This window comes from Triticum urartu, chromosome 7 (assembly GCF_003073215.2).
Source record: "Triticum urartu cultivar G1812 chromosome 7, Tu2.1, whole genome shotgun sequence".
Taxonomy (NCBI): domain Eukaryota; kingdom Viridiplantae; phylum Streptophyta; class Magnoliopsida; order Poales; family Poaceae; genus Triticum; species Triticum urartu.
In genome coordinates, this window is record NC_053028.1 from 468649726 (window position 1) to 468665049 (window position 15324).

Sequence of the window (15324 nt, forward strand, 5' to 3'; positions counted from 1 at the left end):
AGTACCGCGCGTGCGGAAGTACCGCCCCCAGCTCATGTGCGTCTGTTTATCGGTTCTGTGCTGGGGTTGCGGCAGTACCGTGGGTCGGTACGGTAGTACCGCGCGGCCTTGCGGTAGTACCGCTGGCCAGGCGCGATAGTACCGCTGGCCGCGGGCTGGTTGGTGGGTAACGGTTGGATCTTTTCCACACACTATATAAGGGGTCCCCTTCTTCCCCGTTGACTCACCTCTTCCACCACTAAGCTCCATTATTGCTCCAAGCTCCATTTTCGCCCGATCTCACTCCCTAGCCAACCAAACTGGTTGATTTGCTCGGGAGTGGTTGAGAAGGCCCCGATCTACACTTCCACCAAGAGATATTTGATTCCCCCACTAATCCCTTACGGATCTTGTTACTCTTGGGTGTTTGAGCATCCTAGACGGTTGAGGTCAGCGCGAAGCCATAGTCCATTGTGGTGAAGCTTCGTGGTATCGTTGGGAGCCTCCAATTGAGTTGTGGAGATTGCCCCAACCTCGTTTGTAAAGGTCCGGTCGCTGCCTCCAAGGGCACCAATAGTGGAATCACGGCATCTCGCATTGTGTGAGGGCGTGAGGAGATTACGGTGGTCCTAGTGGCTTCTTGGGGAGCATTGTGCCTCCACACCGCTCCAACGGAGACGTACTTCCTCTCAAAGGGAAGGAACTTCGGCAACACATCCTCGTCTCCACCGTCTCCACTCTTGGTTATCTCGTGCCTTTACTTGTGGAAGCTTATTTGTTTCATATATCTTGCTTGCTTGTGTTCCTATCCGTGTTGCATCATATAGGTTGCTCACCTAGTTGCATATCTAGACAACCTACTTTGATGCAAAGTTTAAATTGCTAAAGAAAAGCTAAAAATTGTTAGTTGCCTATTCACCCCCCCCCCTCTAGTCAACCATATCGATCCTTTCAAAGGGTAGCGATGCACGTATTGAATTGTTGCTACTAAGGATAAAACGACGGGGTTTATTCATATTGATTGGGTTTACTTTGTCTACATCATGTCATCTTGCTTAAAGCGTTACTCTGTTTGTCATGAACTTAATACCATAGATGCATGCTGGATAGCGGTCGATTGGTGGATTAATAGTAGTAAGTGCAGGCAGGAGTCGGTCTACTTATTACAGACATGATGCCTATATGTGTGATCATCGCCATGAATAGCGTCATAACTATGCATTTTTCTATCAACTGCCCAACAGTAATTTGTTTACCCAATATATGCTATCTGTTCAAGAGAGAAGCCTCTAGTGAAAACTATGGCCCCCAGGTCTACTTTTACATATTATAAAAACCAAAAATACCTTGCTGCAATTTATTTACTTTTATTTTGTTTTGTAATTTATTTATCTTTCTATCACTATCAGAATTAATCCTTGCAAGTAACGAGTTCAAGGGGATTGACAACCCTCTTGCCTTGCTTTGCAATTTTTTTGCTTTTGTGTGTGTAGGTACTGAAGACGGGAATTTGCGTGGTTCTGCTATTGGTTCGATAACCTTGGTTCTCACCGAGGGAAATACTTATCTCTATTGTACTGTGATACGTCTCCAATGTATCAATAATTTTTTTATTGTTCCATGCTATTATATTATCAGTCTTGGATATTTTATATCGCTTTTTGTGCTATTTTATATCTTTTTGGGGACTAACCTATTAACCCAGTGCCTAGTGCCAGTTGCTGTTTTCTCCTTGTTTTTGGTTTTTCAGAAAATCAGTACCAAACGGAGTCCAAACGCTACGAAACTTTGTGACAATTTTTTTCTAGATAAGAGAGACCCTAGAAGCTTCGGGGGGAGAACATAAGGCAAAACGAGGAGACGACAAGGCAACAGGGCACACCCTGGGGGGTGGAGGGGGCGCCATGTTGCTTTGTGTGCCCCTCATGGCTCCGTTTGACCTAATTTTTCTTCTATAAATTCTCAAATATTGGGTAACTACCTGAGAGCTACCCGAAACACTTTTTTCGTCGCGGCAAATTTCTGTTCTTCCGCGATCCTATCCGGAGAACTTTTCTGGTACTCTGCCGGAGGGGGAATCGATCATGGAGGGCTTCTACATCATCCTTGCAGTCATTCGATTGTGCATGAGTAGTTCACCACAGACCTACGGGTCCATAACTAGTAGCAAGATGACTTCTTCTCTCTCTTTGATCTTTAATACAATGTTCTTTTCGATGTTTTTGTAGTTCTATCCAATGTAATCTTCTTTCGCGGTGTATTTGTTGGGATCCGATGAATTGTGGGTCTATGATATGAATATTTATGATAAGTAATGGAGTCTTTTTGAACTTTATTATGCATGATTTTTATAGTTTTGTATTTCTCTCCAATCTATCTGTTTGGTTTGGCCAACTAGATTGATTTATCTTCAGTGGGAGAGGTGCTTTGTAATGGGTTTAATCTTGCGGTGCTTTATATCCTAGTGACAGTAGGGGACAAGACACGTATTTGTGTTGTTGCTATTAAGGGTAAAACGACGGGGTATATTCATATTGATTGGGTTTACTTTGTATACATCATGTTATATTGCTTAAGGCGTTACTCTGTTTTTCATGAACTTAATACCATAGATGCATGCTGGATAGCAGTCGATTGGTGGAATAATAGTAGTTATTGCAAGCACGAGTCGGTCTACTTGTCTCAGACGTGATGCATATATACATAATTATTTTCTTGAATACCGTCATAACTATGCGCTTTCTATCAATTGCCCAATGGCAATTTGTTTACCCACCGTATGCTATGTGCTCGAGAGAGAAGCCTCTAGTGAAAACTATGGCCCCGTATCTACTTTATCATATATAAAATCTAAAAATACCTTGTTGCAATTTAATTTCCTTTATTTTATTTTGCAATTTACTTTTCTATCTATCACTATTAGAATTAATCCTTGCAAGTAACGCGTTCAAGGGGATTGACAACCCTCTTACCCGCGCTGGGTGCAAGTATTTGCTTTTGTGTGTGTGGGTGTTGTTCACGAGGCTTTGTGTGATTCTCCTACTGGATTGATACCTTGGTTCTCACTGAGAGAAATACTTATCTCTACTGTGATGCATCTCCTATCCTCTTCACGGAAAATTACAATGTAGCTCACAAGTAGCATACTGCATCTACCTCCTCTTCGGGGAAAATCCCAACACAATTTACAAGTACCACGCCCTACTCTGGCGCGGTCATCCACAACTGTGAATGGAAGCTCCTCAACCATTGATGGTACACCATCCAAGAGGTCGTGTCCAAGTATTGCGGGCACTTGAAGCATCTCATCGCACGGTGGCCTAGCGGTGCAAAAATCACAGAGCAAGTAAGTTGATGACTAGCCAGATATACTTTAATCTTCTTGATCACTAGCTGGATATGCTTTAATTTTCTTGATCACTAGCCGGACATGTATTGTTTTGTTGCTCGCTAGACAGATATGCATTGTTGACATTGTTTCACTTTGTAGCCTACTCGTGCTTGTGTGGTATACAAGAAGTTGGAGAAGAAGTCCTTCACTGTCATGCATTGTTGGTTGAAGTTGAACGGGCAACCGAAGTGGAACCTTTTCATTGTCAAGACCGCCGCCCAAGCCAACGAGGAAGAACCAGTGACCCTACCGACCCAACCAAGAACCGCCGAAGTAGGTTAGAACAAATTTACGGGGGAAGAGGTGGGAGGAGGAGAGGGCGAAGCGAGAAGGTGCAGTGGCCAAGCTGACCGAGAGGTTTGAGGACATCTTGGCGAAGAAGGAGGAGGCATGCGTGAGGTGCTCGAACATCAAGGAGACGAACAAGGCGGAGAGGCTCAAACTGTTGATGGAGGCGATAGACAAGAATCTCAAGCTCGAAGAGAGGAGGACCATGATCGAAGAGAGGATGAACGCGCTCGAGGAAAAGAGGGTGAAGATCGCCGCCAATGCGGAGGATGCCAAGATGTTGACCTTGAATGTCGACTCTTTGGATGTCGACGCAAGAATGATCGTGCTATCCATCCGCTACCATATGTTACATCGGCAGAAAGATGAGTTGGCGACGACGGACTATGAGGACGCGGTGGAGATGGACGCGGATGCGGAGGCTGCCTACGTGCCAGCGGCGACACCTCCTTGATCGGGGAGCAGCTGGCTGGGATTGTCGGTCCGGCAGGGATGAAATGCACGGACTGCCGGACTGATGTTCTTTTGGATTGAGGCATGTAAAAACTAAGCATATTTGCCTCTTTTTGGTTGTGACCGGACATGCAATCCGACGCTGGTGTGATTCGGCGCGCCGTGTGGATCAAAGTACATTTGAATTTGAATCTACTGGCGGATATATACAGGATATGGTTGGATGGTGGCCTCCTGCATTTTTATCCGCGGCCTGCTAATGCATTCTTCAAGATTGCCTTTGACCACGGGTTTACACGAAGCATACCGTCAAATTCGCCCCGTTGGAGTCGCTCTTATAAGAATATAATTTCCATATCGTACCTTCTATGTATTTGTAATCTTACCAATGATCAAAGGTAACCTTGAATAATAATTAGAGCAATTCCAATGGAGCGATCTATTTCTTCCGCCCATGTTTGTTTGGGTCTGCATGAACAAAAAAGACGGCCCAACGCTGAGACTCATCTTATTTTGCGTCCGCTTTATATTCGTGCGAACCTATTTCCGTCCTAAATTTAAGTCACATTTGGATCCAAGGCAGACACAAAGCAGACGCTTTCTGTCTCCTCCTCATCCGCCTACGTCCGCTGCACGCCTCTTCTGGCCCACCTTCCATCCACCCACCTTTTATTTTATTTTTTCTCTCTTCGCTGTACAGCTCGCCTCTACCACCCTCGTAGCAGTCGCGCCATCACCAATCCCTTGCTCCGGCGAGACTCCACAGGCGTCGCCACCACTCAAGCTCGTGGCTGCGCTGGCTAGGCCGCAGACGCCGCCGCCCAAGGAGCTGGAGCTGCTACTATGCCGCCCGCACTCGCATCGTTCGCCTAGGCCGCAGACGCAGACGCGAAGACGTACTAGACGGCGGCCGCGTCGCACATGCTAGCTAGCTGGTTGTGGCTGCTGCACGTCCCGCATGCTAGCTAGCTAGTTGTGGCACCGCGCGAGCTACCATGGCCTCACGGTGCCCAGCCGCCTCGTAGCGCTCGCGTGCCCGGCCCGACCTCGTCCCCTGCACCGCTGCTGGTCACCACCCCCACCATCGCCGCGCCCACCCCGCCGCTCCTGGTCGCGTGCCCGGCAGCGCTTGCGCTAGGCCAGGCCCCGCCACGCCCGGCAACACCAGGCCTCGTCGCGCCCGACCCCGACCGCGCCCGGCCACACCCAACAGTGCCCGGCCTGGCCTCGCCCCGCCGCGCCCTCGCGCTCGTCGCGCCATGCTCGTGGCGCTCGCCGTGTCGCCCTCGCCGTGGGGTTCGAGCTCGCCCGTCGGCCTCCCTGCGCGGCGCGAGCTCTCCTGCCCTGCCTGCTACGTGTTTGAAGAAATGTCAGGACAGACATGTCGAAAATGGGTCTGGTCACCGCTGGGCGCACTCGCAGACCCAAATGAAAAAGCGAATACGAACGCGTGGATGGACGATCTAAATAGACAAAATACGGACAAAATCGGTGTCCGTTTAGGTCGCCCCGTTGAAGTTGTTCTTAGACCCTATGTATTTGGATGGAGTGAGTGTAACTTTCGGATGTGCCATATTTCTCCCTTCCTTTCCCTGAAGACAAAGAAGAAAAAGAAAACCATTTGGTGTGGTGCGGTGGTTGGTGAAGCCAGAAAGCCAATTGGTGTTGTGGTTGGTAAAGGCGAAAAGCCCATATAACCCTTTTCCCATCCTCCCTCCAAAGCATTCCTCATCGCTCAGTCGCTCCCTCGCACCAAAACACAACTACCACCAGCGGCAGCAGTTCGACTCCGGAGAGGCAGAGATGGGCTCCACCGCAGCCGACATGGCCGCCTCCGCCGACGAGGAGGCGTGCATGTACGCTCTCCAGCTCGTCTCGTCGTCGATCCTCCCGATGACGCTCAAGAACGCCATCGAGCTGGGCCTCCTGGAGACCCTGGTGGCCGCCGGCGGCAAGCTGCTGACCCCCGCCGAGGTGGCCGCCAAGCTCCCGTCCACGGCGAACCCCGCCGCGGCGGACATGGTGGACCGCATGCTCCGGCTGCTGGCCTCGTACAACGTGGTGTCGTGCACGATGGAGGAGGGCAAGGATGGGCGCCTGTCCCGGCGGTACGGCGCCGCGCCCGTGTGCAAGTTCCTCACCCCCAACGAGGACGGCGTCTCCATGGCGGCGCTCGCGCTCATGAACCAGGACAAGGTCCTCATGGAGAGCTGGTGAGCTAGATCGATCACTCCAGCATCCCCTGTTTCTTCCATGCTTTGCCCATTTGCTGCGGCCGGCTATCATGCGGGGGTGCCCACCCCGGCAGCCGGCAGCATAACTCTCTCTTTAACATCTCTCTCAATAAACAAATTGAGCTCCAGCAGCAGGTAGTGTAATAAATAGTACTTTCTCCGTTTTTATTTAATTCGCATATTAGCTTTGGTCAAAGTCAACTTTTATAAATTTTGATTAAGTTTATAAACAAAAATATTAACATATACAATAAAAAATTAATACCACTAGATTCATTATTGAATGTATTTTCACATTATATAAATTTATTATGATAAATGTTTATATTTTTTTTATAAACTTGATCAAATTTTGCAAAGTTTGACTTCGGTCAAACCTAATATGCAGACTAAATAAAAACAAAAGAAGTACTAGTAGTAGTACTAAAGTTAGCACGAGCTAGAGAACCCCGAAGAAGAGTTCATCTAGAAACCGAGAGATTACGTATCAAATACGGCAATCAGCTTCAGAAGCAGCCAAGCAGAACCGAACCGCATCGTGGCGACTTTTCTTGCCTGAGATTCCTTGTAGAGTAGTAATAGTCAACCACCAAAGGACGAATTTTAGGTTCACAGCTCATTAACTAGAGGACTTTTCATGTTAGAAACAAAAGTAGAGGACTTTTAAGCCGGTGATATAGCAACTCTTTTGTCTCTGTTTCGAAAGATGTGGAAATGAGTTGTTGGAATAAAATGTGTGTGTGAATACTATTCTCAGGTACTACCTGAAGGACGCGGTCCTTGACGGCGGCATCCCGTTCAACAAGGCGTACGGGATGTCGGCGTTCGAGTACCACGGCACGGACCCGCGCTTCAACCGCGTCTTCAACGAGGGGATGAAGAACCACTCCATCATCATCACCAAGAAGCTGCTCGAAGTCTACAAGGGCTTCGAGGGCCTCGGCACCATCGTCGACGTGGGCGGCGGCGTGGGCGCCACCGTGGGCGCCATCGTCGCCGCGTACCCGGCCATCAAGGGCATCAACTTCGACCTCCCCCACGTCATCTCCGAGGCGCCGCCGTTCCCGGGCGTCACCCACGTCGGCGGCGACATGTTCCAGAAGGTGCCCTCGGGGGACGCCATCCTCATGAAGTGGATCCTCCACGACTGGAGCGACGAGCACTGCGCGACGCTGCTCAAGAACTGCTACGACGCGCTGCCGGCGCACGGCAAGGTGGTGCTCGTGGAGTGCATCCTGCCGGTGAACCCGGAGGCCACGCCCAAGGCGCAGGGGGTGTTCCACGTCGACATGATCATGCTCGCGCACAACCCCGGCGGCAGGGAGAGGTACGAGAGGGAGTTCGAGGCCCTGGCCAAGGGCGCCGGCTTCGCCGCCATCAAGACCACCTACATCTACGCCAACGCATTCGCCATCGAGTTCACCAAGTAGATCCATGCATGCCAACCGTCCACCGCTCGCTTTGAGATCGTCGTCTTCTTGCTCGCCGGCGCTGCTGCATCAACCTGCTGCATATGTACTTCGGCTTGGTGTTTGTTCTGTTTTCCTAATTTTGTTGTCATGCTAGCTCTGAATCTTTCTGAATTCTACTGGTTGTGTCGTCGATCTATTCGAAATGTACTCCTGTTTTAATAGTGCTGCTCTTAAAGGTTGCATGCGATGCAATAACATGATTTCGCTGCTTTGTTTTGTGATTATACGATTGAAGTGAAGTGTTATTGATCTTCGTCTGAAAACAAGTGTCCGTGCATGACTCGCGAATGTTTTATTGTTCAGATAGATCCTCTGAATCTGATGTTATATTAACACTCGACACTGGTAAGTGGAGGCACCCAGCTTTGAAGACGCAATCATTGCAGAGAAGGAAATGAAATAACTTCAATCCAACGGCATGAAACGGCCGAGTTACGGTTCTGGATTTCGTTGTCAGCAACACATGATTTTCCAAAAGATAATTATGATCGAGGAGGAAGTGGATCATGGCACCATTGCGTAGAACTTACGTCTAGCCAGCGTTGGTGCTATCGTTACCCGTCAAGTCAGGTATCGTTCAGGTAGGGTCAGCCCAACGAAACATATGACGCATAAAGCCAATACACCCAACAACTCGCCGCAGAATAACAGAACTAGAACGGCTCCCTCTAGAAGAATAGGGAAATTATTTTCAGCAACGCAACGGCTTTTATTTTTTCACTTTAGGGTCAGTTGATTTTCGGGTGTTGATTCTGGCTCTGGGATTCGTGCGGTTTTTTTCTGTGCTGTTCTGTGATCTGGTTTGGGCTGATGTTTTGACTGACCTGGGCTGAAGCCCATTACCTGTGTAATTTCTGGGCTGTCGATTCACTACTGGGCTGAAGCCGATGACCTGTACCGCCCAGCACATCCCTTTTCCCTTTGTTTTCCTTTTTGTTTTTCCTGTTGTTATGTGTTTCTTATTTTGTTTTTTGTTTTTTGTGTTTCTTCATTAGTTGGTTTTTATTTTTCTTTTGTAGGAATTTTTGGGATGTTGGGTGAGTGCATATGCATAAAAAAATACTATGAAATGTGTCTGAAAATTACACTATTACTCCCTCCGTTCCTAAATATAAGTCTTTCTAGAGATTTCAACAGTGACTACATATGGAGCAAAATGAGTGGATCTGCACTCTAAACTATGTCTACATACATCCGTATGTTGTAGTCCATTTGATGTCTAAAAAGACTTATATTTAGGAATGGATGGAGTACATGATTGTTGTTTGTATACTACAAAAGTGCAATTTTGTAAAAGTTTTTTTCATTTTTTAATTATGTTTCTGTTTAAAAAGTAATTATTTTGGTTGTATTTATTTTTAATTGATAATTCACTATTCCTTATAAAATTTATTATTTTGGTTTTGATTTATTTACTATATTATTTCCTTTCTCCTTTAAGGGTAATACCAATGCCACTAATTAATTCCTTCGTAGGAAATGTTTTTGTGAAGAATCCATTATTATTATAATTGCATATTTTAAAAGGTGTAATTTTTGTGTATATTGTGTGCAAATTTTGTCATTGTTTGTTTCAGTTTTTTCTTATTAAAGGTTAATATCAATGCCACCAATTCATTCTTTATTAGATAACCTTATTGTCTTGATTTATGTTAGTTTTCATTGTAGCAGTGTCACTAATTCATTATTCCTTGTAACACTTAATTATTTCTATTTTTTTACTATTTTATTTTCTTTCCTCTTTAAGAGTAATATCGGTGCTGCTAATTCATTCCTTCCTAGGACATAATTTTTTGTGCACATTCCACTATCATATGTTTATTCTTGCATATTATGAAAAACCGCAATTTTTGTGTCGACTGTGTGCAAATTTTGTCATTGTTAAATATATTTTTATATAATTTCATTTTTCATAAAAGCATAATACCAATGCCACTAATATATTATTCATTAGAAAACTTTATTTTTTTGATTTTTTTAGTTTTATTTCATTTTCTTTCTTCTTAAAGGGTATTACCAATGCCACTAATATAATCTTCCTTAAAGAACTTCATTGTTTTGACTTTGTTTAATTTTTATTTTTATTTTCTTAAATGGTAATGCCAATGCCACTAATTCATTTTTTCTTAGAAAACTTCATTATTTTGATTTATTTTGTATTTCATTTTCGTTCTTCTTAAGGGGTAATACCAATGGCACTAATTCATTCTTCCTAAAAAAATAATTATTTTTATTTCATTTTCTTTCTTCTTAAAGGGTAATACCAATGCCGCTGATTCATTTTCTTTCTTCTTAAAGGCTAATACCAATGCCACTAATTCATTCTCCTTAGAAAATTTCATTCTTTTGATTTATTTTTTATTAATTTTCTTTCTTCTTAAAGGGTAATTGCAATGCACTAGTTCATTCTTCCTTAGAAAAAAATCTTTATTTTTTATTTTTTTAGTTTTATTTGCTTTATTTCTTCTTAAAAGGTAATGCCAGTGCCACTAAATTCTTCTTTGTTAAAAATCATTATTTCAATTTTAGTTTAGTTTTTATATCTTTTATTTCTTCTTTAAAGGTAAGACTAACGCCACCAATCCATTCCTTCTTAGGAAACATCTACTTGCCAAAAATCCACTATTATATGCTTATACTAGCATATTACAAAATAGTGCAATTTTTCTAAATTTGTATTTTTTTCCATTCTTTGTTTTAGATTTTTTATTGACTTTCTTCTTAAAGGATAATACCAATGCCACTAATTCATTCTTCCCTAAAATACTTCATTTTTGGGGGGTTTGTTTTAGCTTGTTAGTATTATAGGGAAAAGAAGAAGAAGAAGAAGGATGTGCATTTGGATCTTGTTAGTATTATTATAGGGGAAAGAAGAAGAAGAAGAAGAAGAAGAAGAAGAAGAAGAAGAAGAAGAAGAAGAAGAAGAAGAAGAAGAAGAAGAAGGATGGGCATTTGGATCTTGTTAGTAATATTATAGGGAAAGAAGAAGAAGAAGAAGAAGAAGAAGAAGAAGAAGAAGAAGAAGAAGAAGAAGAAGAAGAAGGATGGGCATTTGGATCTTGTTAGTATTATTATAGAGGAAAGAAGAAGAAGAAGAAGAAGAAGAAGAAGAAGAAGAAGAAGAAGAAGAAGAAGAAGGATGGGCATTTGGATCTTGACCGGGCGGCGGAGAGTGATGGAGACAATTTGACTGAACGCCCAAAAAAATAGGCGCCTATCAATTAATACCCCCCATAGCATGGGTATATACTCACTCGATTTTTCCGCAATGTGTGTGTGATTCATATGCACAAGTACTACCTAATGTGTGTGTAAATTATATTGGAGTGTGAAAATTGAACTATTATATGCTTATTCTTTGTGTGTTACAAAAGGTGCAATTTAAGTGCAAGGTTGTGTGCAATTTTTTTAAAGTCTCCATTTTCATTTTCTACCTTATTAAATGGAATGAATGCCACGTATTCATTCTTCCTTCAAAAAGCTTATTTTGATTTATTTTTTTAGTTTTTTTCATTTTCTTTCTTCTTTAAGGTTACTACCAACGGCACTAATCCATTGTTCGTAGAAAACTATTCTTTGCAAAAAAAAATCTATTTTATGCGTACTTTTGCATATTAAAAAAAATCGCAATTTATGTGTAAATTATATGTAATTTTTTATTTGTTGTATTTTTATGTGTTCTCTCTTCTTGAAGGGTAATACCTATGCCACTAATTCATTATTTCTTGTGAACTTTATCTTTTTCTTTGTTTTTATTTTTGTTCATTTATTCTGTAAAGTGACTTCACCACAAGTTATGGGCATTTACTATCTGGGAGTTATGGACATTTTGTTATTGTATAGGCTAGCAGGTTATATGTAGTAGGGCACTTTGTTAGATAATAATGTATGTAGTACCTCTGTTGAATTTGTTTTGTACTCCCTCCATCCGAAAATACTTGTCATCAAAATAGATAAAAAGGGATGTATCTAGAACTAATATACGTCTAGATATATCCCCTTTTATTCATTTTGGTGACAAGTATTTCCCGACGAAGGGAGTATGCAGCACATCTTAGTAAATCTGAAGGCCTGGCCATCTTTTTTTTTTTGAGACATTGAAGGCCTGACCATCTAAAAGCCTTAGAGCATTGAATATTTGGGCCATGTGCATGCAGCAAGCAGGCCTTGCTCACCACATTATTTTTAGTGTGTGGCATGCAAAGCACTTATAAGACGCTACACGCCCTAGGTAGCACATGGCCCAAGCGAGCACTGTTTGGACACTCCTCCTAAAAGACCTGCTACATAGATTCGTTGCTAATGGACTTGCCAAACAGTTGACGTAGTCCGTAAACGCTCCGATCCCAATTCTATCAAAATAGCCAGAATGACTGAAACAGGTTTGTGGTCAGTCGACCGAGCAAATACTGTTTTGAATCAACAGACCTCTAGCCGCTCCCGTTTTTTTTAGGCATTTTTTTTAGAGATAAGGCAAAACAACGGCTAGCATCTTATGTTTTTTTTAGACAACCGGCTGCTGTGAGACCCCAGCTCCTTAAGCGTCGGCTAGGAGAACCGGCGCTCATGCGGCCCGCCTTTCTGGGCCTGCCCAACAAAAGCGAAGCAGCTCGCTCGGTCGGTCGGAATCCTTCGTTCGATGAGCGTTAATCAGGTGTTTCTTTTTTGCGGGAAGTTGAGCCCTAATCAGTTGACATTCAAAAGTTCATAGATTTGGAAAAATAACCACAAATTAAAAATAAGTTTGTGAAGTTGAAAACTGTTCATGGATTTGAAAAAAAATTTTCACATTTTGAAATGAAAGGTTCACAATTTAAAAAAAAACTCGCGGGTTTTGGAAAAAGATCATGGATTTGAAAAAAGTTCATCGATTTTGGAAACAAATCATGAATTTGAAAAAAATTCATGTATTTAAAAAATATCCGCAAATTTGAAAAAAAAAGTTCATCGATTAAAAAAAACTTCATGAATTTGAATATAGTTCATGAATTTGGAAAAAGATCACTGTTTTAAAAAAACATGAATTTGAAAAAGTTCGCGTGTATAAATAAAAGAAAATAAAAAATGAACAAAACTAGTCCATGGAGTTCCATCTCACCGTACCAGATGACTTGAGGATGTGCATGGTATGTTCAATCTCACCCTAAATCGGTTGGCATGGTCTACTTTCCTGAACATATACTAAATATTGCTACACCTGGATAAAAGGTGCCACATGCACCATACACGTCAAAGGTTTTTTTCCTCTTCCTTCTATATTAGGCAAATTAATGATGTATTGTTTTTTTGATTACTATCATATTTCCATGATATCATATTTACTTTATCTGTTTAATTATATATTTTTGTCCTTCGATTTCAACTGATGTGCAGTTCTTTCAATTTGGGCCCATATTTGCATGTTACCATATTTTTTTTAACAATCCTACCATTTTCTGCAGCGCGTCCCTTGCTATGCAACGGAATCTGTAGTAGACAATCTTTCCCTTTACATATCAAGATGGCAGGGATATCATACTGAACACAAATCATGGATTTACAATCGTTGCTACTATAAGACTTGATGAACATGATGTGGTAGTGACTCCTATTTCGACACTGGCCTTTGGAAAGAATTTTCTAAATTTTATTTACTAAAAGCTAGCACTAAAATTGCACTGCATATAAAAGAGTCTGGTCATGACATATATGCTAACTTCCTCGACGATATCATTCGTCCAGACTTTGTTCGAAGTAAGTGTTTTTTCAAGTATCTGTATGTTGACTTACCCAGCAATATCAAATGAATTATGTAGTATTTAAGCAACCAATTGTTATTCCATTTTCTTACTCTATTCCTGCCTACTAACTTCTAGTTATCAATACGCTTTTATATTGCCATGTTTTAACTAAATATTCCCTGCACTCCCACTTCTATCAGAAAGCGCCGCTGACAAGGAGACTTCGGAGATGGAGAACGGGGCTGCCAACAAGCAGAGGCGGGTCGAGAAAGAATCGCAAGCGACTCCAACAGGCTTAGACTTCATCAGCAACCTCCCTGATGATATGTTGGCAGTCATCATCTCCCTCCTCCCAATCAAATATGGGGCACGGACAACTGTCCTTTCCCGGCGGTGGCGCCCCCTATGGAACTCCACCCCGCTCGACTTCATCGACACCCACGAGCTCTGCCATGGCTATCGCAAAAGCTTGGATGCATTCTCCAAGATCCTCGACAGTCACCCTGGCCCAACCAGAGGCCTTAGCATGAGAAAGTTCCCTTCCAACGGCAAGGACCAAGCCAAGCTTGACGACTGGTTCCGACCCCCCCTCCCCGCCCTAGATCAGTTCGGGGAGCTCACTTTTGATGATGGCCATATGCGCTCGCTGCCAACGTCCGTGCTCCGCCTCACGCCCACGCTGCGTGTCGCCAAGTTCAGGAACTGCCATCCCCCCTAATGACGCGCCCGCTCTTATTCTACCACGACTGAAGCACCTCGAGCTCGTCGTCGTCTACCTCCCAAACGGTGACATGAAGCGCCTGCTTCGTGGCTGTACTGCACTCGAATACCTTCGTCTTCAGGCAATCAATGGGTTGAGTAGCTTCCACATCACCTCCATGACTCTCCAGACTATTTATGTGTGTTGCTGGTGCGGCAAGAAGACATCACAAGATGTGTACCACGGTATGGTCATTGAGGACACACCTTCACTTGAGAGATTACTTGTAGTTGATCAAGAAGGTCCAACAAGAATCAATGTCATTTCTGCGCTGAAATTGACAGTGGTGGGCTACTCGTTTGACAAATACTTCAAAATTATTATTGGATCCACACTCGTTCAGGTACAACGACCGCCTTTTACCTCTCCTTCTAGAAATTAACATTATTTCTAATTTTGAAGATGTTTGTTTGTCTGCCATCCAGAAAATGATTCCGACAAGCTTGACCCTGAAACTGCGCAGAGTGAAGGTCTTGGCACTAGAATCTATCAGCTCCAACCTGGAAAAAGTTGTCAGTTTCCTGAGATGCTTTATGTACCTAGAGAAGCTATATATCAAGGTAATGTTCCTTTCCTGTTAAATGTTAACCATAAGAGAGTTCAATTTGTGACACATCTTTCCAAGTTTACAATGACAATGTACTATGATTTCTGAAGGATTTTTTGGAGGATTTCAGTACATACATGCCCCCCTATTGGTTGCTTGATGCTTATGGTTACAATCCATAAGCATTACTCCTTTGGATTCATCTGTACTAGTTTTCTTAGGGAACTTTGCATCCACTCCAACCTCTTGTGAAGAAGCCTACATTTTTTTAGATTATAATCAAATGCTCATGTTAATCATGTCGGATCAAAGATGGTATGTTAGTGCATTTTACAAATCCTGCAAACCAAATAGGCCTGTAGTAGTGTTCAAAGCTACATGTAGGCACTAACACATTTTCTTTTTTTGCAGATAAGATTAGGCCCGGTGGTGGATAATGTGATACAATATAACAATCACATCGAAAGCCTAGATTTGTAT

At 43.1% G+C, this 15324-nt stretch overlaps 1 protein-coding gene across 1 annotated transcript; it reads left to right on the forward strand.

The window, feature by feature from the left end:
- The first annotated feature begins 5820 nt into the window (after positions 1–5820).
- On the forward strand, positions 5821–8041 carry LOC125519037 (flavone O-methyltransferase 1). Its single transcript, XM_048683918.1, has 2 exons — positions 5821–6324; positions 7103–8041. The coding sequence occupies exons 1-2, from the start codon at positions 5915–5917 to the stop codon at positions 7773–7775; spliced, it is 1083 nt and encodes a 360-aa protein (XP_048539875.1). The 5' UTR covers positions 5821–5914; the 3' UTR covers positions 7776–8041.
- The last annotated feature ends 7283 nt before the right edge of the window (positions 8042–15324 follow it).

Bases quoted from the DNA above. Each gene is read 5' to 3' on its own strand.
- LOC125519037 (XM_048683918.1), top strand. From the start codon at position 5,915: ATGGGCTCCACCGCAGCCGACATGGCCGCCTCCGCCGACGAGGAGGCG. The intron at 6,325-7,102 runs GTGAGCTAGATC...TACTATTCTCAG, and splicing joins AAGGTCCTCATGGAGAGCTG to GTACTACCTGAAGGACGCGG.